Source organism: Ascaphus truei, chromosome 5 (assembly GCF_040206685.1).
Source record: "Ascaphus truei isolate aAscTru1 chromosome 5, aAscTru1.hap1, whole genome shotgun sequence".
Lineage (NCBI taxonomy): Eukaryota > Metazoa > Chordata > Amphibia > Anura > Ascaphidae > Ascaphus > Ascaphus truei.
Window position 1 is genome coordinate 126,857,953 of NC_134487.1, and position 26,095 is coordinate 126,884,047.

At 40.4% G+C, this 26,095-nt stretch overlaps 1 protein-coding gene across 20 annotated transcripts in view; it reads right to left on the minus strand.

The window, feature by feature from the left end:
- The window catches only part of MYBPC1 (myosin binding protein C1), a 120,640-nt gene that overhangs the window by 9,743 nt on the left and 84,802 nt on the right, over positions 1-26,095 (minus strand). For 14 of the 20 annotated variants that reach the window (XM_075600654.1, XM_075600653.1, XM_075600650.1 and 11 more), the window contains 9 exons: positions 25,046-25,453; positions 23,026-23,409; positions 16,985-17,152; positions 16,303-16,391; positions 14,723-14,918; positions 10,431-10,570; positions 7,364-7,523; positions 6,513-6,649; positions 5,984-6,170 (listed from right to left, as the gene is read on the minus strand). In XM_075600654.1, the coding sequence (XP_075456769.1) occupies positions 5,984-6,170; positions 6,513-6,649; positions 7,364-7,523; positions 10,431-10,570; positions 14,723-14,918; positions 16,303-16,391; positions 16,985-17,152; positions 23,026-23,409; positions 25,046-25,453 (1,869 nt within the window). The remainder of the gene's footprint in view (positions 1-5,983; positions 6,171-6,512; positions 6,650-7,363; positions 7,524-10,430; positions 10,571-14,722; positions 14,919-16,302; positions 16,392-16,984; positions 17,153-23,025; positions 23,410-25,045; positions 25,454-26,095) is intronic. The other 6 variants (XM_075600657.1, XM_075600640.1, XM_075600659.1 and 3 more) reach the window with 4 other exon arrangements.

Genomic DNA, 26,095 nt, shown 5'->3' on the forward strand with positions numbered 1-26,095 from the left:
ATGCATCTCTCTATGTTGATGCCGTGACCAGTGATAGAAGTTTTGTGGTCTTAAGAAGTCATGTGCTCCTCATCTCATGAACTCATACCTTCCCAAATGAATATGGAGCCCTTCTTGCACTAAAGGTGTTAATGAAAGTGTAATAGTATCTAACTATAGCCCTAACATCTGCTAAAATAAGTTTAAAATGTTCTCCGACAACTAAAATAAATAGCAAAAAATGCTCATTGAATTTTCGTTGAATAGACCCATTTCATTTAGTTCAAACAGGGCAAAGGATGGTCAAATCAAATATATCACTGTCACAAATCCTTGAAAAAGTACACAGTGTTTATCATTTTTATACTTTGAGCAGTCACTCACTGAGACAATTTACAGAGAAGTCGAACAAAACGCGAATTGATTCTGCACTAAATTAACCTGAAAGGCTGGAATTTTAAACATACACTGAAATGACAAATTCTTAGCGTATTAAATACACAACATTATAAAACACGTATCAAGCTTCTGAAATTGTGCACCTGTTATTGATTTGTATTATTCTTTGTTTGAATTGGAGTCGAATGTAAGGAGCAAGTTTATCAAGGTTCTTGCATGTAATGCAGATTGTGAAAGTTCTTGTCTTATGTTCTGCCGCTGAAACCATCCAGGGCCCAGTACACATGCACACTTACTTTTCTATCAATTTCAAGTATTTACTGTATGCAGAACTGCTCAAGTGTCTTGTTGACCTTGGTTGGCAGATGCTGTAGCACCTTTCTCTTCTATCCTGTCGGAGGCCTCTATTCAATATGCAGTGCAGTTGTCTCTACCCCATGCTAGATACGAGTTCAGGTTCATTGTAATGCATTGGACTGAATTCTTCTCCTGCATGGGGCTTGAGTTAACCCGTTGAGTCACCCAAGATGTACCTTGCACGTCATAAGTACCAACACACTAGGGGCCCCATGACGTACTGGGTACTTCTGGGAGGAGATTGATATATAGACTCAGGTTTATATTTGATTTGGTATATGATTGTTATTATAGCAGGAATGTGATTCAGTCTTCTTTCTGAATGTGAAAAAATGCTGCTGCAATGGCGGTCACAGCCCTAAATGAATATGGACAAACCAAGCGCAATTAGTTAAAAATAACAAATTGTTTATTTAATCAAAAGTAGACATCCGCAATGTGGAAAAAATTCTGAGGTGTTTCGTCTTGACAATAGGACTTTATCAAAGCTTTATCACGATATCTAGCTCACATCCACGCTGTTCCAATCACATTGGACTATGGAGTAAACTCTGCGCAAACTGGGGGTGTGCCCCCCTGGGGGGACGTAAGATTGTTTAGGGGGGGGCGCAGGCGATTTTGCAGAGAAAAGCAGTCGTAACTGCAATTTCTCCTTCAGCCATTAGGTGTCGCTGTGCTTCACATCCCATGCAGCACAGGCTTTGACTTCCTGAATGCTGAGTGATGTGAGTGATTGAGTGTGTGTGACAAAGAGAGACATGGAGAGGTGGGAGGAAGAGAGGCATGAAGAGGTGGGAGAAAGAGAGACATGGAGAGGTGGGAGACATATTGGGGGGAGGGGGAGAGAGACATGGAGAGGTGGGAGACATATTGGGGGAGGGGGAGAGAGACATGGAGAGGTGGGAGACATATTGGGGGGATGGGGAAGAGAGACATGGAGGTGGGAGACATATTGGGGGGAGGGGGAGAGAGAGACATGGAGAGGTGGGAGACATATTGGGGGGAGGGGGAGAGACATGGAGTGGTGAGAGACATATTGGGGGGAGGGGGAGAGAAAAAGAGACATGAAGAGGTGGGAGACATATTGGGGGGAGGTGGGAGAAACATGGAGAGGTGGGAGACATATTGGGGGGAGGGAGGGAGAGAGAAATGGAGAGATGGGAGACATATTGGGGGAGGGAGAGAGACACTGGGGGAAGGCGAGAGAGAAAGACACTGGGGGAAGGTGAGAGAGAGAGACACAATAGCGAGAGAGAGAGAGAGATATAGTGTGTGTTCTGGCACGGGAGGAGGTGGTTCCCTTTTCAGACCAATGGGCTGCAAACCTACTGGTAGCAGGGCCCTCCAGCACCTGGAGGAGCCAGAGCAGGCCCCCGCCTCATGATCACCTATCCCCAGGGAGCTCCAGCAGGACCAGGAAGAGATCAACGGAGCGCCCCCCTCCCCACCCCCCCCCCCCCAGCTAAACGGAGGGATGAAGGTCAGGCAGAGATGGCAGAATTGAGGGGCTTGGGAGGAGGATAAATTTGGGGGGTTCAGGGTTATTCTTTGGGTCAAGAGGGTCACTTGGGAGTATTTATCAGCAGGGGAGATTCATCAGTACCCCCCTTGAGTTTGGTTATGGGGATCCCTGGGCAACATTTAAAACGTGAATAAATAAATAATACATAAAACTGGTAGGTAGGAGCGGATGACACTGGGGAAAGCAAATGGGAGAAGGATAAAAGGGAGGGGAAGGGAAAAAAGGGGGGGGAGGGAAGGGAGGTAGCAAAGAGGTGGATGAATGCCCCCTCAAATGGATTGCCTTTGAGCACCAGAAAAAAAATATTACCAGATCACAGCAAACAATAAAATAAACAGTGATCCAATACTAGTATAGAGGTGTGCAAACTGGGGGGCGCAAGATTGTTTAGGGGGGCACAGGCGGCGGGGGCGATTTTGCAGAGAAGCAGAGAGAAAAGCAGTCGGTAGCTGCAATTTCTCCTGCAGCCATTAGGTGGCACTGTGCTGCACAGCTCATGCAGCACAGGCTTTGACTTCCTGAATGCCGAGTGATGAGGTGAGCGTCAGTGTGAGTGTGTGACAAAGAGAGACATGGAGAGGTGGAAGAAAGAGAGACATGGAGAGGTGGGAGAAAGAGAGACATGGAGAGGTGGAAGAAAGAGAGACATGGAGAGGTGGAAGAAAGAGAGACATGGAGAGGTGGGAGAAAGAGAGACATGGAGAGGTGGGAGACATATTGGGGGGAGGGGGATAGAGACATGGAGAGGTGGGAGACATATTGGGGGGAGGGGTGAGAGAGACATGGAGAGGTGGGAGACATATTGGGGGGAGGGGGAGAGACATGGAGTGGTGGGAGACATATTGGGGGGAGGGGGAGAGAGAGACATGGAGAGGTGGGAGACATATTGGGGGGAGGTGGGAGAGAGAGACATGGAGAGGTGGGAGACATATTGGGGGGAAGGGAGAGAGAGACTTGGAGAGGTGGGAGAGAGACATGGAGAGGTGGGAGACATATTGGGGGAGGGGGAGAGAGACACTGGGGGAAGGCGAGAGAGAAAGACACTGGGGGAAGGTGAGAGAGAAAGACATTGGGGGGAGGTGAGAGACAAAGACCCTGGGGGGAGGTGAGAGAGACACTGGGGGAAGGTGAGAGAGAGACATTGGGGGAAGGTGAGAGAGAGAGAGAGAGAGACACTGGGGGAAGGTGAGAGAAAAAGACACTGGGGGGAGGTCAGAGAAAAAGACTTGGGGGAAGGTGAGAGAGAGACGCTGGGGGAAGGTGAGAGTGAAAGATACTGGGGGAGGTGAGAGAGAGACACTGGGGAAAGGTGGGAGAGAAACACTGGGGGGAAGGTGAGAGAGACACTGGGGGAAGGTGAGAGATAAATATACTGGGGGAGTTGAGAGAGAGACAATGGGGAAAGGTGAGAGAGACACTGGGGGAAGGTGAGAGAGAGACATTGGGGGAAGGTGAGAGAGAGAGAGAGAGAGACACTGGGGGAAGGTGAGAGACAGACACTGGGGGAAGGTGAAAGAAAAAGACACTGGGGGGAGGTCAGAGAAAAAGACTTGGGGGAAGGTGAGAGAGACGCTGGGGGAAGGTGAGAGCGAAAGATACTGGGGGAGGTGAGAGAGAGACACTGGGGAAAGGTGGGAGAGAAACACTGGGGGAAAGGTGAGAGAGAGACACTGGGGGAAGGTGAGAGATAAATATACTGGGGGAGTTGAGAGAGAGACACTGGGGAAAGGTGAGAGAGACACTGGGGGGAAGGTGAGAGAGACACTGGGGGAAGGTGAGAGGGAAAGACACTGGGGAAAGGTGAGAGGAAAAGACACTGGGGAAAGGTGAGAAAGACACTGGGGGGAAGGTGAGAGAGAAAGACACTGGGGGAAGGTGAGAGAGCGAGACACTGGGGGAAGGTGAGAGAAAGACACTGGGGGATGGTGAGAGAGAGACACTGGGGGAAGGTGAGAGAAAGACACTGGGGGAAGGTGAGAGAGAGACACTGGGGGAAGGTGAGAGAGAGACACTGGGGGAAGGTGAGAGAGAGACACTAGGGGAAGGTGAGAAAGAGACACCTTGGGAAAGGTGAGAGAGACACTGGGGGAAAGGTGAGAGAGAAAGACACTGGGGGAAGGTGAGAGAGAAAGACACTGGGGGAAGGTGAGAGAGAAAGACACAATGGCAAGAGAGAGAGAGTGTGTGTGTGTGTGTTCTGGAAGGTGGTTCCCTTTTCAGACCAATGAGCTGCACACCCACCCCTCCAGCACCTGGAGGAGCCAGAGCAGGCCCTCGCCTCATGATCACCTGTCCCCAGGGAGCTCCAGCAGGACCAGGAAGATATCAACGGAGTGCCCCTCCCACCCCCCCAGCTAAACGGAGAGATGAAGGTCAGGCAGAGATGGCAGAATTGAGGGGCTTGGGAGGAGGATGAGTTTGAGGGGGGGGGGGGCTGAGGGTTATTCTTTGGGTCAGTGGGGTCACTTGGGAGTATTGATCAACAGGGGAGATTCATCAGTACCCCCCTTGAGTTTGGTTACGGGGATCCTTGGGCAACATTTAAAACGGTAATAAATAAATGATACATAAAACTGGTATGTAGGAGTGGATGACACTGGGGAAAACAAATGGGAGAAGGAAAAAAGGGAGGGAAAAAAAGGGGGGTTGAGAGGGTAGGGAGGTAGCAAAGACGTAAATGAATGCCCCCTCAAATGGATTGCCTTTGTGCACCAGAAAAAAAATATTACCACATGCCAGCGAACAATAAAATAAACAGTGATCCAATACTAGTATACTGCCTGCGCGCGCAAGCCTGCAGCCCAAGCGATTTGTGAACTTGGCTGCAGGAGATTGTAGACGCGTGACGGAAGCGTCACAAAGCTGGTTCGCCCTCATTGGCTGAACCAGCTCACGTGCGCTGACGTCGTGATTTTGATTACATCAGGCAGGAGGGGGGCCGAGAAATTTCATGGGTGAAAAGGGGGGCTCAGCATAAAAAGTTTGCTCACCCCTGGAGTAAAGGATTGTGTTACTTTTTTACTGCTATTGTTGCAGCATCAGTGTGTGAGGTTTATTCCTCATTCTCTCTTCTTTCTGAATGCGATTTCAGCGGTTATCTATAAAGACAATAGATCTTAGAACGCAATTACGTTCCAAAGTTTTTCCAGGTTTGAGTGCAATATTACGTGGGGGCTTTTTGTGGATCCCATCCCAGGATCAACATGTGTTCCTACAGCAACTCAATGTGTTTGGGTGGTTATGGGGAAAATGCCATGCCCAAGTTTGACAGATAATACATGATATAACGTAAATAAAGGTTGTCATCGAAGAAGATTGACAAAAAAAGGTAACCTTCCAAAAAACGTCATTGGGTTTGAAGAAAGGATTTCAAACTTCTTCATTAATTGTATGATTCATTAAATTGTCCCTTGTAAAATCGTAATGACATTCTCTGTAAGCTGTCTATATTTTATTACTGATCCCACCAACTTAAACAGGAAATTTACACTAATTCACTAAGCACCCTATTCAAAAAAATAAAAAACATATTCAAAGCAACAGCTTGTTGGGAATGAAGCTATGGGGAAGTCCATTTGGCCTTCAAGGAATGTGCAAAGCTTTACAGGAACCTCCAACCTATAGTCACTTGCTACACACATAGATGCCTACCTACAGTCCTATGCATACAATGGTGACTGGAGTACAGCGGGGTAAACTAGCGATAGCGATAATGAAGCACCTTACCTTTCACCTCTAGCTTGCAATCAACCTCATCCTCACCCAGCACATTGACTGCTTTGCATGTGTAGGTTCCCCCGTCGTAGGGGCTGGGCTTACGGATTTCCAAGGTGCAGACACTCTGGTTACTAAACATTCTGTATCTTGGGTCATTCTCGATAACCATTTTGTTCTTCATCCAAGTTATTTTGGGCTGTAACAAAACCCCCATAAAATAAATCAATTTGAAATGTAATTAATATGTGCTACCTTTTGTATACAACCAAAAGAAAAACGAATGAATGACAGTAATGGAAGTGTAATTATTTTTGTGCACTTTATCTCGCATCCAATAAAATGTGACTCAAGATTGCAGTTGTGTAGTTAAAACCAAAACATTTGCTACCATTTTTCAGTGCGATTCAATTTGATTTTGTATGTCTATTTCAAGAAATGGTTGAAGTTAATAGCACCTAAATCAATATTGTAACCACAAACCTGCCCTGTTATGCTACAGTAAGAGTATGTTATGTGCTATTAGGTTATAGTACGGTACCTTAGGGTTCCCTCGGACACTGCAGTTCAGTGTAGCATTGTATCCAGCAATGGCTGCTGTATGAATCAGAGGATGAGTAAAATGTGGTGCTTCTGTGAAGTCGAAGTCATTGTAATCAGGACGCTTATAGGCTTTACCTGGCCGGAAAAAAGTCCTCAGTGTTACAAGAAAACATTGAAAAGTTAAAGAGAATGCAGAAATAAAAAATAACATTGATAATATAATGGTGATTACAATGTCGTCTTCTTCTCAAACTGACCTCAAACTTTCACCTAGTTACAATAGCTGTGGGATTTGCAGCATACAGTATTTACAATGCATGCGTTTTTCTAGCATGCTTACTGTACGTATATTTTTATTGTTGGGTACAACTTGTCTGGCAATTGATTATTTTGCCAATCTTGTTATATATAAGGCATAAGGGATATACTGTATAGCCATTGAATAAATGATTTATTTTCACAGTAACATACTCAATGTCACAGGCAGCAAATACAATATAAGTAATTTACTTTGTAGCCGCTTGTCACTTACATTTATGGAAAAGGATGTTTTTGGTGATTTATTTTTTTGTAATTTCTCATTTTAATTTTGTTTGGTAATTTTAAAGGATGTTCTTTCACAGCTTTACTGTGCTTTGCTAGTGAATCAATGTGTAAATGTATTGGTTGTGTGGTCTTCATATGGGATTCTTTGTCACCAAACCCCACTACTGCTGGAGCGTGAGGAATGAACAACGCATCAAAATGACTATGCTGGTTCCCCTGGTACTAAGGAGTTTAAAACTCCCCTGAATTTACAAGCTTTGGAAATGTACAATATACTGTAATCAATTTAAATAGAAATCCAACCTTCCTTTTCAATAAGGGCAGAGTTTACGGTCCTCGTCGCTGCCTCACTGAGGCCACACATGTTTTCAGAGAAAATCCGGAAGTAGTACTCATTTCCTATGACAAGTTCGGATATAGTGGCACTGGTTCTATGATAGTGCTCCAAGACAGTGAACCATTCCTAAAGAAATAAAGCAGCAACACAGTCAGTCATGGGGGTATCACTGAATTATTTTACAGCTGCTCATAGGTTGAAGTAGTGAAATCCCAGTCTCTTAATTATGTATGAATGAAAAAAAAAAAAAAAAAAAAAAAGATTATGGGGAAGAATAATGTGTGAAACAGCAGCTTAAATGGATCCACAAGTGAATAAAATGCAAAAAGTGACATTGCATGCCATTACCCAGAATCCCTGGCTGCAGTGGAATATTTCTGTGATAATTGGGTAATATATAGTATATGAAATAACATGGAGGAGCTGGCACTCTCCTCTCTGATCAGTAGTATAGTGTGGAGGTGGCACGCATCCTCAAAAACGCCAAGGAGATACAATACGTAGAAATCCTGTCACACTCAAACATCCTTAGAAATACCAGAGCGGTACACTGCGTATAAACCTGTCACACTCTAACATAATTGAGCATAGTCCAATTGACATTTTAAGTTATTTTATTTAGCAGAAATAGAGATATGTGGAATACCCTATGTCAAGTGGCGAAAATAGTGTCAACCCCCGGAAGAAGCTGCTAGGTAGCGAAACGCACATTGGGTCATATGTGTAACGTCAACTAGTGACATCGCATCACGCATGGTGCATTGCAGACCACCTTTTACATGGCGAACTAGGAACATGCCCCCTGGCTCATTTCATTTAGCGATTAGCCGCTTAATTAAAGGGTTCTCTCGGTCCAAGACCACAGCAACTAAGCTATTCTTCTCTTCACTTTTTACCTAATTCCCCAAAAATCCCAAACTCTCCAACTCTTTTGGTAGACTTTAAAGCAGCAGTTTAAGCTGCCATTTAAAAAAATCCATTCAATATGAGCATCAATACAATCTACACATTGACCAGTGATTAGCTAAGTTGGCGATCGATTTGTTCTCCTGTGATCGATCGGCGAAGATTCGGCTTGGGGGTTCACTACATTTATGTCAGTACAGCAGAAGAGGACCAAAGATGCAAAGTTCTATGTGGAAGATCTTGGGACTGGACAGTCACTCGATACAATTGGTGCACTGCTAGAGAGAGGGCAGGGCTCAAAAGGGGTGTGCCAGAGCATGTTTCAGAAGAGCAGGGGGATGTGACTTTCTAAATGGTTGCTATAGGAATAAAAAAAGTTTGTTACATTATAATACATTAAAAATAGTTTTTTTTTAAATGCTACAAGTATTTTCTCATAGTACAGAATTGATTTATTAAAAAAACACACATAGGATATTGCTTGAACTGCTGCTTTAAAGGGGGAATTGGGTATCAAAACAATTTATTAGCACAGATTAGCAACATTGTCCATTACGAGTCTTTGCTATTACTGTGATACGTCTTATATTTGGCTACAAAATGTAAGTGCAGGAAAGAGACAATATAGCAATTATAGCTAGAAGCAGGAGAATCAAATACAACAATAAAATACAAGATATATATCACAGTAGATTACTCCAATAGATATACGGTAATGTTTTCGTGGTCCAGACTCCAGAGGACTAGAGGATTGAAGACATTGAGCCCACATAGAGAAATAACCTACTTATATTATTTAATCATTATTTTAAATCTGTCTGAGTTGCAAGCCTTATATGCAATTACAGGCTGAATAAGGATCTTTAATCCTGAGTAGTATCTTCTCTTTCCAAGTTGGATTAATTTTAAACATTGGACATGTTTTAAATTTGCACTAAGGCTGCATTTCATGGGTACAAAGTATCTTGCTAATGGGGCCAAACCATAACATGACAATATATTGTCACTTACTGTATGCTGTGGAGTGCACAGAATTTAAAGAGATTGTGTTTGATCTCACCTTTATCCCATTTGTTATAATATTGAATCCCCGTTCGCACCCATCACCAACAAGAAATGACAATTGAGTCTCAATAATAGTAACTAGACAGTTTCAACAAAGTAACTCCTTTCCCCCTCCCCCATTTTTTTGTGAGCTTGCTTACAATACTTTACTAGAAAGTATTTGACGTAAAATGTATTAGTGACATATAAATAGCATATTGGACAACTCATCCAGCAGGGGGAGGAGGAACCTAGTTATTCACTCCAGAACGATCTCCTACGTATATGATAAGTAGCCAGCTCTCACTGATTACTTCATAACATATATGGAATACCAATGAATGAGATTATATAGGCTAATAATATATTAACCTATGCAAATATAGAACACTGTATGTGACATATGATGACATATACTGTAGGAGACAGATCACAATCTCGACATGTGTAATTTAAGGCATGGTTGTGCAAACTTTTCTGTTTGCACCCCCCTGCCTGCTCTCCCCCCTTCTTGCCCCCCTCCCTTGCCTGCTCTCTGGCATGGGTGGCGTCATGTGACGTCACTCTGCCATTTGATGCAGCGTTGTCATGGCAACGCATAGCCGGAGAGCAAATTAGAGAGAGTTACAGAGGCCTCGCGCGCTCCCCCCGGCATTTAATTTAAATGTTGTGGGGAAGCGTGAGTGTCTTTTGTAAGTGCTGCCCTCCCCCCCTACAATATCTCGCGCCCCCCAGTTTGTGCACCCCTGATTTAAGGGACATCAATGTAGATTTGATGTAGGTTTTACAGGTCTGTTGAAAAAATGTGTTATACTTTACATACTTGTATAAAACACACATATACTATTTCAATTAGGCAAAGTTAACACCCATTTCTCTTAACCCATAAAATGTGCAACCAACTTCTGCTCATCATTTTTACATTCATGAATATATAGAAGGTAATGGTTTTTATCTTTAGTTTAATGTCATACTGTATAAAAAAACAAAACGAAATGTTATAACTGTTTGCAGGCGACAGTGAACACTTTATTAGTAAATATAGTAATACAAAGAGAAAGTTATCAGTGAATAATGACATACCATTGTCTTCTTGTCAGCCTTTTGTATGGTGTATCCAGTGATTGCAACATTGCCATCATCTACTGGGGGCTTCCATTCCAGCGCAACATTCTCTCCCCAGACCTCCTCAATTACTACAACTTGTGGGGGCCCAGGGAGCTCTAAAAAGTAAAGAGGATCAACATCACTTTCATGTTTTCTCACTTCTCTTAACAACGAAAAGCCATCCCACCCTTCATTTGAAATGTTCTTTAGTACTTGAAGTAGGATACACTCAATTAACTTCTACGTTTTGGCTTACTTTCTGTATTCTTCTAAATGAATGTGCATTCCCGCTGTCCACCTATCCCAACTCCAATTCATTAGAAAATCTGCTGCCAGACTCATTTACTTCACACACCGCTCCACTTCTCAAATCCCTACACTGGCTTCCCATATCCTATAGACTCAAATTTAAAATCCTAGCTCTGATTTACTGTACTAAGCTCTCAACAATGCTGCCCCCCTCTTATATCTGTCCTCATCCCCAAATATATACTTAAACGCCCCTTACGTTCTTCCTGCGACATCCGCCTTTCCTCCTCCTTTATTACCTCCTCTGACTCCCACCTACAAAACTTCTCCCGTGCTGCCCCCTCTCTCTGAAATTCCCCACCATGGGCCATCAGACTCTCTCACAGCTTAAAGAACCTTTAAAAACTCCCTGAAAATTCACCTTTTCAAGGAAGCCTATCTGGCATACCTCAGACATGCAACTCCCTCCTCCCCTTACATCTGGACCAATCTATACGCTATGTAACACTCCCTAACATCCCCACGCTCAAACCTTAATGGGATTAGCTGTGCGGCGGAACCATACTCCAACCTGAGGGATACTCCATGCCACAATGAGCAGACACTTTACCTTTTTTCCCACATTTTCCCTCATTCTCTTTAGAGTGTTAGCTCTCACGAGCAGGGCCCTCATTACCTTTGGTATAGGTTTGTGCCTGTTAGTCCTTATTTGTATGTAACTCTGCTGATGTAATTATCACATCTCTGTACCCCCATTGTACCACGCTACAGAATATGTTGGCCCTTTACAAATAAACAATAATATAACTGTAATGCTGAGCAATCAGAATGCTCCACTCAGCAAAACGCACATGCTCTTTTTGGATACGAAAGGTTTTTTATCATGGAATTTTCAGACATGGAGCATTGACGGATTCTGACTGTTTTAAAGCAGCATTTAAAGCAATATCCTACATGTGTGTTTTTTATTTTTTTAATAAATTAGTTCTGTACTATGAGAAAATACTTTAGTATTTTGAGTGGCATAAAAAAAATAGAATGTTTTAAAGACCATTTTAATGTTTCTAATGTAGGAAGCATTTCCAAAGTGACAGCCCCCTTCCCCTTCTGATAGGCTCCGACTCTTGAGCCCCGCCCTCTCTCTAGCAGTGAACCAATTGTATCTAGTAACTGCCCAGTCAATCATATTCCAGGAACTACATTGCCCAAAATGCTGTGCAAGAACTGAATTAAATAACCCGGAGCAAGCGATCGATTACAGGAGAACGGATCTATCTGCAGCTTAGCTAATCACTTGTCAGTGTGCAGATTGTATTGATGCACATACTGAATGGGGAAAAAAAAAATATATATTTTTTTTAAATGGCAGCTAGAACTGCAGCTTTAATGCATACTATATATCCAATGTCTCATTACTCAGCTGTGATTTTTGTTTTTAGGGTGTTCCATTCACCAACAAATTATGGGAGACTTCAAGTCACATTTAAATGTCCTACACGCAAACGTTTGCCTTTTCAGTTTTGCTTTTCAACCATGTCCCCAGTATATAATACGTTACCTCCTTTGCTACCAGAGGCGCCAGCATTGCAAAGGGGTTAATTATGTTCCATACTTTAATACTTCAACAAACCTCCAACAATAGAATTTGACTTCCCTCCTTTTTCTTGGAGGGACATTGTTAAAAAGAAAACACTAGCAACACCGCCGATCTGCATCACGCCAGACCCCAGGGAATAAGGAAAGAGAACTGGTAGAAGTTTATCTTCTATGTGGTTTCTATGCAGTGAGACGGAAAAGTGTTCTGTAAGCTCTGTGTTGCAATTTAGGCCGCGTTCAAACAGAATGCGGTGTGACGTGCGCGCGCTTACGTGCGACCGCACTTTCGCCACTCTCTGGCGCTTTGGTGTGTGAGTTGTCAAACAGAAAATGACACCCGGTTGCGAAGCACAGCGTTGACGCCGCTGCACTTGAAGGAGACAACTGACGTTGTAATTTCAAGCAGCAGCCGTGTCACGTGCACTTCGCCAGCCAATCACAAACACTTGTTTTTTTTTTTTTTTAAATCCCGCCTCCAATCGTGTCATTCTATCTGCTGGGGATGAACACACATCGCCCAGCAAACAGAGGCTCGCAAGCGCGGACGCGCAGCAAGGTAGCTTTCTGTTTGAACGCAGCCTTAGAAAAAAAGAGACCAACTGCTACAAGCAAGTCCTAGGTCAGTGGTTCTCAACCTTCTTTGAGCACAGGCTGATTTTTTTTAATTTTGAGACCTCACTCATTCCCTCATTAATTACATGCACCACACTCATCCTCCTTTTCACGAGAGCACAACCCTCACACTTGCCCACCCTCTTCTTACACACTCCACATTCACCCTCACACATTATAGTCACCCTTTTACTCAACACGTTCCACATGTATCCCCTTTCTTACACAGCACACTCATGCGCTTTCTTAATCATAAAAACCATATTCCCAAAAAGCACTAACCGTCCTCACCTTCCCCACACAAAGCCATCACGTACCCCTCACACACATAAAGCCCTCAACCCTTCCTCCCACACACCTCAATCATGTCAACCTCTGGGCGGATGCGCCCCCCGCTGTCTGGAGAAGAAGAGGCTTCTCTCTCTACCCTCTGCAAGGCTGCAAGAGGAGAGGTGGATCGCAGCCGCTACGTCTCCAGGCAGCGCGGGATGTGCCCGCTGAGCAGCCGTGGCATCCTTGGTAGAGGGTCGCAGCACACCAGGGTTACCGTGCGTTCTGGTTGAAAAACACTGTCCTAAGTCCAGGGTAAAACAATGTAGTTAGCAGTAGAAGCCACCCTGACTTTCCAGATTAGCTCCAGGTTCTCTGTCATCTAAGAAGAGTTCCCCAGCCATGGGACATCAAATGGACATCTATCTAGATTCCTGTTTGTGACAGCTGCACTCACTGCTGATGAAAACACTGAAGGTGTTTTGTATTTGTTTGTATTTTATTTTACTTAAGAAGATGTGCGGACTTCCGATTGGATATTGGAGAAAAGTTTCCACTCAAATGTAGAGATAGAGCAGGTATGGCCTATGAATCTAAGAGATGTACTACAGTACATACAAAGTGGGGAGCATTGCCGGGAAAGATCAAAGATAATATATTGGTAAGAGACACTTTACGCAGCATGGAAGACAATAAGGTCGAATATGGGATTATCATTTACAATCTCTAAATTTCTGCCTATTAAGGGAAATGCAAACTTCCTCCCAGGTCAAAATCAGACATCCTTTCAATTGTGGGAAGGCAAGGGCTTAAGGTGTATAGGACATTTGATAAAGGAAGACCAGGAAAGGCTCCTTACCTTTGAGGAATTAAAGGAAAAGTGGGAGATACCTAGTTCACATGGATATTCGTATGAACAGGTGACATATTATTGTAAATCACTGGAGAACTATAAAAAGGAAGTATAGTCAATTATAGGCTAAAGCTGGTAAATTTTGGGCATTATTGAAATCCCTGCTCTTTGATTGGTTAAAATTCCGGGCATTATCCAATGGGCCGGAATTTTTGGCACCCTGACACGTTTTTCAGCCAATCAATTTTCAATTCTCATTCACAAAGAGTGAGATCAGCTCTCAGACTGGGGAGGTGATTGGACAGGAGGCAGCAGCAAGGCACTCTCTCTCTCTCTCTATCTCTCTCTATCTCTCTTGTGAAGGGATCGGGACACATGTTTAACTGGTATAAACCAGACTACTAGAGAGGGTCTACTATCAAGTACCTATAAGATACTGTACATAAACAACAAAGGGATAGGCACACCAATAATGTATTTTATTGGTCCAACCTTTCGGCTACTGCTCTTAATAAAGGCTCCAGAAAGTAGCTGAAAAGTTGGGACAATAAAATATATATTTTATGCACGGTGTGGTATCCCTTTGTTATTAAAAAAGAAGAAGAGATATATACTGTATATATATATATATATATATATATATATATATATATATATATTTGGTCATTCAAATGCTATGAATACATACCAACAATTTGAATGAAGATTGAAGCCTTATCCTGGAGGTTCTCCACTTTTACTTTTAAGTCATATTTCCCAGAATGGCTCCTTTCTGCTTTCCGAATAAAAAGGATGGTGTCGCATTCACTGTTTCGAATACTGATTTGAGTTTTGTCCACATGAGAACCATTCTTTTTCCAGGATACTTTTGGTCTTGGCTTTCCCTAATAAAAAAGAAAAAGAAAAATAGAAGCAGGAAACCTCTCCAAAAAGTACAAAACATTTTATTCTACCTTCCCTTAGATCGAGTTTGACTAAACCTTGAACCCTTTGGTCTTCCACAGTGTGCAGTGTTCTTCATAGATTTGCCTTGGTAGGTCCCTGCATAAGCAGGAAGATAACATGGTCAATTACAACCAATAACTAGTATTGACTGGCTTGCTGCCAATTACATTGCCAGCAGCCATATTATCCTTCTGGACCAGTGGTCTTCACGTCAGGAAGAAGACCAAAGTTGTCTTGGAGACTCCATGATTAAAAAAAACTAGCAGTGTGGATTCTGCTTCCATGAACCATTAGAATTTATATTGCTAATCAACATATAGTAGTTACTTGATCATTTGCCCTTAGTTTGTTATTATTGATAATACAGATGTAAGATTAGCAGCCTTTATATGGGTCATTGAACTATGGGCCAGATGCTCTAAACTCAGTTAAGTCAGGAAATATAACTATAATTAGCTAAAACAGGAACAGACGTTATGTTCTCTAATTTAACATGGTATCCTCAAAGCTAATTGTATGCAAAAATAACATGACGATACTAGGCTCATTGGCGTTAGCGTTACTTCATGTTATTTGAGGATAACGCTATGTTGTCTTAAAATAACGTGGTATTACTCCTATCGCTACACAACATAATAAAAGTGCATTCGACTTTTACACATCTTGCAATAGATAAACAACTTAGTAGCCACAGTAGCAAGCTAGCCATCTGCAAGCCATGACTATCTTATTCAAATGGGTTGAAGCTGTAATCCCACAAAAGGTGGCCCACAATGAAAATGTAACAGACTCACTGGCTCCCTCAAAGAAATCTAACAATGTTAATAGCAAATGTTTGGCTGCTCACATTTGTTGGGAAATGATTTACAAGTTGAAAGATTCTGAGAGATGGTTATAGGAGGAATTACGTGAGGATTATTATAATACAGTGTCTTAAAGTTGTGTTTATAAATCACTGCCGTCTGCCTATTTCTTTGTGTCTATTACATCTGCCTGGTGAACATAACCTCTGTGACTAAGATTATTTTAAGAATATGCATATATTTAACACTTCTGTGTTTTAATGCTAGAGATAATCCATGCACATAATGGCAGTTTCATATACAGTCACCAATGTTCTTTCTGCTCTTAAGGATTAATAACAAACATTTTAGGTCTTTTGTGCAGATCAAAGGTAAAGTATGGAGAGATTTTAAATAAGCCAGGAAGCGCAAAGTATACCCCCTTTGTCATATGTGTTATGCCTCCAGAGAAAATATCATAAGTTACTTTTAACATATTGTAGGATACATAATAAAAGTGAGGAGAACAGGCTTTCGTCACCTGGAACGGTATAACAAGGTTCACAGCCTCTCCTACTTTTCGGATGTAGGTTTGTTTCAAATGGCGGGGAAGGCGAATCTTTGGAGGCTCTAAATAGAAAAAAAAAAAAGAATTTAAACATATAACTTTTCTATCTATGGTATTAGTATCATAATGAATTCTTCAAGCACTCAACTTGGCAGCCCTAATTCCATGTGCTCATGATACTTCATGTAATATTTCCTCTAAGGAAATAGAGCTGCGGGAGCTTGATTATCAACTACACTGCAACTTGGGGCAGAAAGGGCATATTCCCTTCCAATAAATGATTCACCCATTGCAAATCCCTAAGGACAACAGTTGCATATTTCAGAGAAAGAAGCGCTAGATTAAGAGAGGAGGTGGGTGGCAGCTAAGGGGAAATGTAAGGAAGTACTTCTTCACCGGAAGTGGGGTGGATTCATGGAATAGACTCCCATCAGAGGTGGTAGGGGCTAATACAGTAATGGAATAAATGCCTGGGATACACAATAAAGCTATCCTATGTAACGTACATAAAAAAGACAAGAATCAAGAAGGGTCTGGGTTTCTCAGGAGGTAGGAAAATGGGCAGACTAGGTGGGCCAAGTGGTTCTTATCTGACATCAAATACTATGTAACGTACAGGGGCAGAAATGGTCCATACTATCTGAATCTGACTTACCTATAACCTCTTTGACTAGAATCGGTTGGGGGTACAGTTTTGGTTCACTATGACCGGCAGCATTCACTGATTTAACTCTGACAAAGATTTTGGAACCAGTTGGAAGTCCACTGATAGTAAACCTTGTTTTATCTGTCATCTCGGGGTTTGCTACTATCCACTGTTCAGCTGGTAGAATGAAAGCAAAGAGAAATACAAACAATCAGAGGGTCTTTACACACTGTATTTGATCCTTGGGGACTTTGTTTTTATCTCCATTCTCCTTCTGTACCGTATATCAAGGGGGTTCAACTCAAGCCCCCCCCAACCGGTCAGGTTCTCAGGGTAGCCGAGTATCAGCACAGGTGGCTCAATCAGAGGCACAGTCTTCGACTGAGCCTCTGATTGAGCCACCTGTGCTGAAGCAGGGACTAATTGAGCTACCTGGGATATCCTGAATACCTGACCTTTTGGAGGGGCTTGAGAACTGGAGTTGAGCACCCCTGCCGTATATTGTATTTTGTGAATTTACCTTATACATGAACCAGTTTGGAGAACCATTTTTATGCATTGCATGTCGTTTTATTATTGCCATTGTCCAATCCTATAGTTGTTCTTGTCCATTGTGTGTTAAACTATGTACAGCTGAACCCTGTTATAGCACGGTCATTGGGGTCCACAACCCCGAGACCACGTTATAACCGGGGTCGCGTTAAAATTTCACCGGCATCTAGCTCTCCCTCCTCATTGCAGATGTCAGCTTTCTCCTCTTTCCTCGGGGTTCCTCCCTCCTCATTGCAGATGTCAGCTCTCTCCTCGGGGCTCCTCTCTCCTCGCCGCTGTGTCCACATGATCTTCTCTCTGATGCGTGGTGTCATATTTTTTTAAACATTCAATTCAATGCTTTATTGACTACCAGACACAGACATTTATAAATTATTATTTAAATTTTTTTTTATAATTTATAAATTATACCATATCATACAGGAATTGAACCCAGGCCTTTTCATATGCTAGTTAAGACCTCTACACCAAAGGAGCTGTGTGATGTCACAGACATCTAGAAATAAACTTAACATTTCTGTGGCAATGTGTTGTAGAGGATAAATATATTTATAGGGTATGTCTTGTCACACCAAGCCTATGGTGTAGAAGTAAGAGGTAAGGCATTGGTATCCGGAGGTCCTGAGTGCAATCCCTGCAAGTGTTTTGTACAAAATGTATTAATGTTCAATTCCCACGTGGTGTGTGTATGTGTCCGGTAGTCAATAAAGCATTGAATTGAATGTTTAAAAAAAAAAATGGCAGGAGAGCAGAGAGATGAGCACGTGGACAGCTGGAAGAGGAGAGCACTGGTAAGGTGGCAAAATGGAGGATTTGAGATGCCGGTAAGGCGGCAAAATGGAGGTTTTCAAATCGGGAGCCATGCTCAGACCGCGTTATATGCGGATTTGCGTTTTAGCGGATCGCGCTATAACGGGGTTGAGCTGTATGTATATATTGGTATTTATAAGATTGAATTTATCCCAACTATTAAAAAAAAGTGCAATTTTAAATATTACGCTTTGTTTATATTTAATTGAAATCTCTAGTCACATATACATATGTGGTGCAGAATAGCATCAATATGGTTTATGTCAAATTTCAATTCTCTAATGGTTTTAACAAGTCACAATTTAAAATGAGCAAATTGTGTTTATTTTTAGTAGTTTTGAGTAATCAGATATATGTGATGCAGCATAGCACCAATATATATTTTATTTTGTTATTCTTTTTACCCTATTGCTTATAACTGACTTTAAAAAAAATATTACGATTTTCTTTTCTCCATAATGTAGATTATTTATACCTGCATGAAATGGTGTCATTTTTTTGGGAGTGATTAATAAACATTTCTGTCAATTGATTTTTTTTAAAATAAATATAGTTTTGTTGCGTTAATAATTTTTATAGGAATCTGTTAACTATTGTTCAGATTTGACAGTTCACTAATATAAATCAGGGGCACTGCTTAATTTAAGATCATATTTTAATTTTACTTCAAGAAAGTACCTTGCCGAAACACTGGATCACTGAAATTATCATCATCATCAAATCTTAAAATAGACTACATGAGTATATTTGAAAATAACTACAGTATGTCGTGTATGCAACAAGTGTATAATTATATGTATATAGTACATATTACTGTATATGTTTAATAGTTTTTATCCTATTGATGTTTTTATATATGGAGAAACATCACCATACAGTACATTGATACCTTCAATAAGGCAGAAAAGTGGGGAGTTTATTTTTACTATTCCAATATTAGCACACACAAAAAATGATGTTATTTGACTCTTATTACATGGAATGAGGATTGTGGTCATGTGTTTTTTTTAAATCTTTAGTTTATGAATTCTTAATTAGAGCAATTTCCAAAAACAATAGAAACAGGTGAATCCAAATTCAAGTAAAGAAGAGAAGAGGAAGAGAACTATTAGGTGAAATTTCCCGAGATGATCTGTAGTCATATTCTCTATAAAATAATGCTAACTTATGAACATTTATTTTTCCTGGTGGTGGCGGTAGGCAGGTACATTAGGTATAGGATGTATCGGATTAGGATACCAGTGATTCCATTTCTGTTAATAAGCAGGGCCATCAATGCCAAGTGCACAAAGGTCAGGGAAATTCAACAAAATAAACCAATTTTCTTTGGTTTTAGGATAAGTTATAGGGAACACTATTAGTAGTCAGTGCTTCTGAGATGCAAGGAAAATTTAAATATAAAATACATCGATAACTAATAGCTCTACAGTACATATCACTATCCAGGGAATAACTGCCTATTTAGATTATAAAAAAACATGTCGTGTTTTATGTCAAAGAATATTTGTTTGTATTTTGCATTGATTAGCACCGGCGGTCGAGCACAATAAGTGGACATGTTATGTTATGCGAGTTATGTTATGTGTGAGTGCTAGGATATACAGTTGATTGGATGTATTTAGATAGTATACCTCACAACTAGTTATTTTTCATGATTTTATATTACTTATGCATTTATATATAAAAAAAAATGTGTCTGTTTTTAAATCCACACCGAGTACATCAACAAAATTCCTGAATCAAGCAAATATAGCTCTATGATTAAGGACTATGTTAGTCCGAAACGCATCAGAGTGTGTCCCCTATACCATGATTTGTCAATAAAAACTTATTTTTAACCCACACCTTGCTGGTCTCCTACTCTACCAAGCTGTGCACCGCTGGAATCCCTGGATTTCTACCAAATAGAGGAAAATTCTGATATATTCACTCAAACGCATTTCGCAGACTTCTGACTTCTTTTCTCTAAGAAAGTGAGCAAATGTAAAAAATAAATGCTTGAAGGCCTTTACAAGAACTCTTTCTATGTTTGGTGGCAGTGGGTGCAATTTCCAGTTTGGCTGTAAGCTGATAGAAGATTCTCAAGATGTAAAATGTTGTAGCCAACAATTGAGGCAAAGTCTAATACATGGTAATTGCCATGCAATCCACAAGCTACTCCAGGGAGGTTCTTATTGGGAACCTGTTTCTGCGTAAATTCCACATGCTGCCTTCCTGAAGAAAACAGGCATCCGTGAAGAGACCGATCCATCTACCATTTCCTGAAGTTCTCCAAGCTTCTTGCACATGAGGAATTTGTGTTTGTCAATGACAATATCTTCAAATCATGTGTTGCCCAATCATGGCTTTGTACTGATTGCTCCACGCAAATAACATTGTATTTGTGGGCATGCAAAAACAAATGGCTAGACATGAAAGCATATACGAGAATGGAAGCTTTTATATATATATATATATATATATATATATATATATATATATATATATATATATATATATACATATACATATATATATACATATACATATATATATATATGTATGCTTTTCCGTTATTAGGATGGAATGGTGACACGTTAAAGTGGATGATACAATAAAATAGATTTATGCGGGAAAGCAGGGTTTTTGCAAACAGATAAAAGCTTCTTATATATTAGGTTACAATTACCTGTGTGTTCATTTTTACATATATATATATATATATATATATATATATATATATATATAATTTTTGTGTGTTATATTTCCTTGTAACTTTACGTATATATCGGTGGGTTTCTTTGTTGCTGTGAATCTTTCTAATAAATGAAATATGTATATGAATATGTTGTGCGTTTATACTGTATGTTCCATATTTAATGCTATTTTGAGGTTAAATGGTTTTGCTTTTAGTACACATTTGGGGCCATATTTACTAAGCAATCGTCTCTCATAACGAACCTTATGGTTCTGGAAGACACTTCACAGCTTATTCAAATCAATCGGCTGCATAGTGTTTATAGAAGGAGACAGCTTAGTAAATATCAGCCTATGGGGTAGATCCTCAGAAGTGCGCTAAATAAAGGCAAATAACATTATGTTACCTAATAAGGTAATGGTCGTTATTTTTCTTTCATTTAACAGGGATCCTCAAAGCTAATCATATGCATAAATAATGTCCATTAGCAAAACTACCATCGTTATCTTACCTGTGTTTCCCAATACACCACGCATGCGCATTGGTCAAACTATAAGGCAGCGCTATTAACAGAGGTTTTCATGTGTGTTACCAAAACCTAATGCAAATCTAGTTATGATATTAGAAATGTACCATTTTTACACTTATTAACGGTTTCGCTTAAATATATGGCATATAATGACTGTATAAAGTATGGGTGTACAATAATGTATATCCATAAATACCTCAACAATATTAATTAATATTTAATTTATATTAATGTACTAGTGAAATAAATGAAGGATATGGATACGTTAAATTGAGATAACGAGATACCGGAACGTAAAAAATGTTGCGACGTTCTAAGGATCTGCCCGAATGAGTGGAAAAATACTAGCGACAGTAAAGATTAAGGCCCATATTTGGTAACGGTGCTATTCCATAAGACACCTTCTGGCATTGGAAGACCACATACGACTTATTTACTTGAGTAGGCTGAGAGGTGTCCTCTGATGTCAGAAGGTCTTATAAAAAAAGCACTGCTTAGTAAATAGGGGCTTTCCGTACGTTTTAAGACTCTTTTCTGCAAGACATTGCAAGCCCCTCCAACAGCCAAGGTTACAGAGAATATATTATCCTGTCTGCAGGAGAGATGCATGATGAGCCAGCAGGTGAGGTTACTGCATTGCACAGGACAATGACATCTTAAAAACAAGCAACTCCTGCAAATGAAGGTACAGAGAAAAACAACTGGGAAAAGTAAGACACACTGTAACATGAGGAGAACTATGGGATAAGGCACAGACATAACATGGCTTCTTCAAATAGCAAGTATCATTAGTTGGTACGAGACAGCACCATTGGAAATAGAACCTCATTTCTTTTAGCTGTGCTAGCACAAATACAAAGGGGCATTTTTTTCAACCATTTCTGTCTGCATATAATATACTTAATTTCCCTTTGTCAAGTATTGAACATCTATGTATTATTTTATAAATTAAGTAAACTGAAGCACGTAGAGTGCAATGTGGTGGGATATGGAGAACTAATTCAACTAACTATATAAAAAAAAAAAAAAAAATTCCTGGTAATACAAATAATTCTAATCTGAAGTTTGACCGTGAACCCTTACTTTTTAGCAAATATTTTGTGAACCCAGGATATTCACAGAGGGGTTAAAATGCATTTCACTCTGCAATATCTATGTGCAGAGCCAATGCAGTTATGACAAAAAATATGCGTTTATTAAAGTTCCCTTAGTGCAAAACTTGTGCAATTCTTGTGCAAAAAAGAAGTAGCAACACATTTATCATTTGTTTTAATATTATATTCTTTCTTTGATACAATCTGTTGATTTTTTTTTTACACCGGAATAGGATCAGTTATGCACCAGTGAAATGTGAGTACCTAGCCCCATTATATTTGCAAACAGAGTTGAAAGAATTGCAAATGGTGTCCAGTAAAGCACAACTATTGTGTAGAAATGTGCAGCATACCTACAGTAGAGGCAAATTTGAATATCTGTTGTTACCTTCTTCAGGATCCTCGGAGAATTCCTCAGAATCCATTCCTTTGACTTGTAATATGACTTCCACATGCTTTTCTATGGGAGTTAGTTCATGGAAATTGACAGGCTCTCCTTCCTTTTCCAGCAATGACTGAATTTTGTTGTGATCCAACTTTTTCTTTGTCCGTTTTTTGAGGTTATTCCAGGCTTTCTTAATTTCGTCAATAGACCTGTTATTGCCCCCTGCAGCATTGATTTGTTTTTGGATGTCCGCCCACATTTTATCCTTATCTGCTGCACTGGTTTGGGCAGAGAGGTTTCCAAGTAGCTGGGGCCCGAGTTTGGCAATATTATCCACTAAAGTGTTCAACTCCACATCTGTAAAGTTCGGCTTGTGTGCTCCTCCTGCTGAAGACGGAGCAACCTCAGACATATTGTTTTCTAAACAATGTTCTTGGGGCCTCAAAAAAGGCTGGTTTATCACTCATTCATCATTACTACCTCGTAAAGGCAGTAATAAGCATACAGGATAAAGCAACATCACAACATATCTGTATGTACAGGGTAATATTCAAATCGAGTGTCATTCAGAAGTATTATTTGTCCAGACACTAAATGATACACAAATGATATGCAAAGGAGCCTAAATAATATTTTTCCCCTATTCACTAAATTTCCGTTAAGGTTAATGCGGGGAAATAACGTGATGTTATTTACGTTGTACAGTATGTAACTCTGGCATTACACATATGCAGGCACAGTAATAGAGAAAATTGTCACTTTATTTGAAGATAATACAGCATTATTGTAAATTATTGTGACATTAAGCCTATGCTAATTAACTAAATTACTGCAGTTTGTGCATATAATTAGCTTAGTTAATAAGGGGATGTCAGGAAAATAATTCCAGTTGCTGTTTTAATCAGTATTTTCATGTCGGAAGATGCATGAAACTCTTAAGAAATATTCCATTATTTTACATGAAACAACCTGAAAAAATGGTAGTAACTGCATTGTTTTAATCTGATTATTATCTCAATTAACACTACAGAAATATAATGTCGTATATTTTTTCTGAATAACACAAAGCACATGATTGGGCCTTTCCGAAGGCAGACAACTTATAAATCAGGTGCTAGCAATCTTTGATTTAAGATGTGCTTGATGATACTGAAGGCTCGTGTACATTCAAATGATTTACTTCATCTTTCTAACTTTTGCTTGTTCTGAAGCAGCATTTCACCTGGTAGAATTAATGAAGAGGTTTGTAGATTTCCAGGAGGAGCAGAAGTTAGAAAGATTAAAAATTACAATCAACTTCAGTCTCCCTAACACTTCCAGTGACATAAATGACATATCAAATACAATTGCCTCCTATGGAAACAGTAAAATAAATATATATCTAACGTTTTATTGTACCTGTTGTATAGCTCCTGTGGGGTTCATACCAGTATACATTAGTAAAGTCCAAGATTTAGCTTTACATAAAGTAGGACTTTTTAGGTGAATTGATTGAGTAAATTATCTGATACTGTAATCAAATGTGTCAGAGAGCCCACTGCCCCCATGTTCACGAACACGCAGCCTTTTGGGAACGGAAATACCTGACTGCTAACTGAATGAAACATTTATTTCGGACTGGTCAGTATGTACAGTATGCTGTAAAGTTACTGATTTATGATGAATACTTTCCTTAAAACGTTGAAAGTATTTTAATAACATAGCTGTTTTTCCTCCACGAAAGATATGAAATCATTTCCTGATTTATGCTGAAAACATACATACATTAGCTCCCAGTATCAATACCGTATTGGCCCGAATATAATGCTATTTTTTTTTGTCCTAAAAATGTCCCTCCGAAAACTGTACTCGTATTATATGCGCAGCCCAACACCTTTTATTTTTCATGTAGAACACCTTCAAAACTTTAGGGTCGTATTATGTGCGAGGCCGTACTATATTCGGGCCAATACGGTATAAAAGTAAACAATTGATTCTGTTACAGCAGACGTTTACATAGTAAGATTTCAGTTTCATGTTTTACCTCCAGTTACATCATCTTGAAGATCATCATCATCAATCCCGGGTATTCCCTCCAATTGCTCAAGTTGTAACATGGCCTCCACACGTTTCTCCAGAGACGATAGTTGCTCAGTAACCGCAGGCACGCCCTCATTCTCCTGTGTGCCCTGCTCCTTATTCTGCACCAATTTATCCTTGGTTTTGTTTTTGAGTTTATTCCAGCTCTTTTTTATGTCGGCAACGGACCTGTTATTGCCCCCCACGGCATTGACTTTCGCTTGGATTTCTGCCCATATCTTACTTTTCTCTGCGTTGGTGGTTTTGGCAGAGAGGCTGCCACAAAGCTGTGGCGCATGTTTGGAGACACCTTCCACTAACATATCCAACTCCGGCTCTGTGAAATCTGGCTTCTTCTGCTTCTCATCTCCTACTGGTAAAGATGCACCAACCTCAGACATAGTGTTTGCAGAGATCAGGGCTGGGCCTGAAGTTGTCTCTGCCTCGTGCATAAGTTTGTACTTGGGATTTGCACACCGATTACAAATCCGCATGCGCAAAACAGAGTTAATCTACACTTGCAGTAGTGTTTTGTAGCCTAAGGGATAATATAGGTGTATTGTTATGCTTAAAGCATCAGGGGTTTGCAAATCTATTTTTAAAGACACTTACAATACGCATTTTCTGATATATCTCTTCAGTTTCTTAGTTTCCACTTTAAACATCTTCTTGACCTCCCAAGCTGTTTACCTTGTGTTCCCATATAGCTTCCTTCTCGTCCCACTTTTATGTATGTATTCTGTATGTATAGTTACTGTACAGCAATGTCTTGTGTCTCCTGTATTATACTGCAGTACAGTATTGGTACCATATAAATACCTTATAACAAAAATATTAAAAATGCATGTGTATTTATATTGAGGACGAGCACATGCAGTGCAATGTGAAAATCCAGTTTAATGTAAATTAGATTAGATCTTGACGTGTGTTCAAATTTCCACACTCTATTCCAATGATGGCCGACCTGATTGGGAGTTGGAGCTAGACTTTACCAGTGTGATTGTCAAAGGGCTGC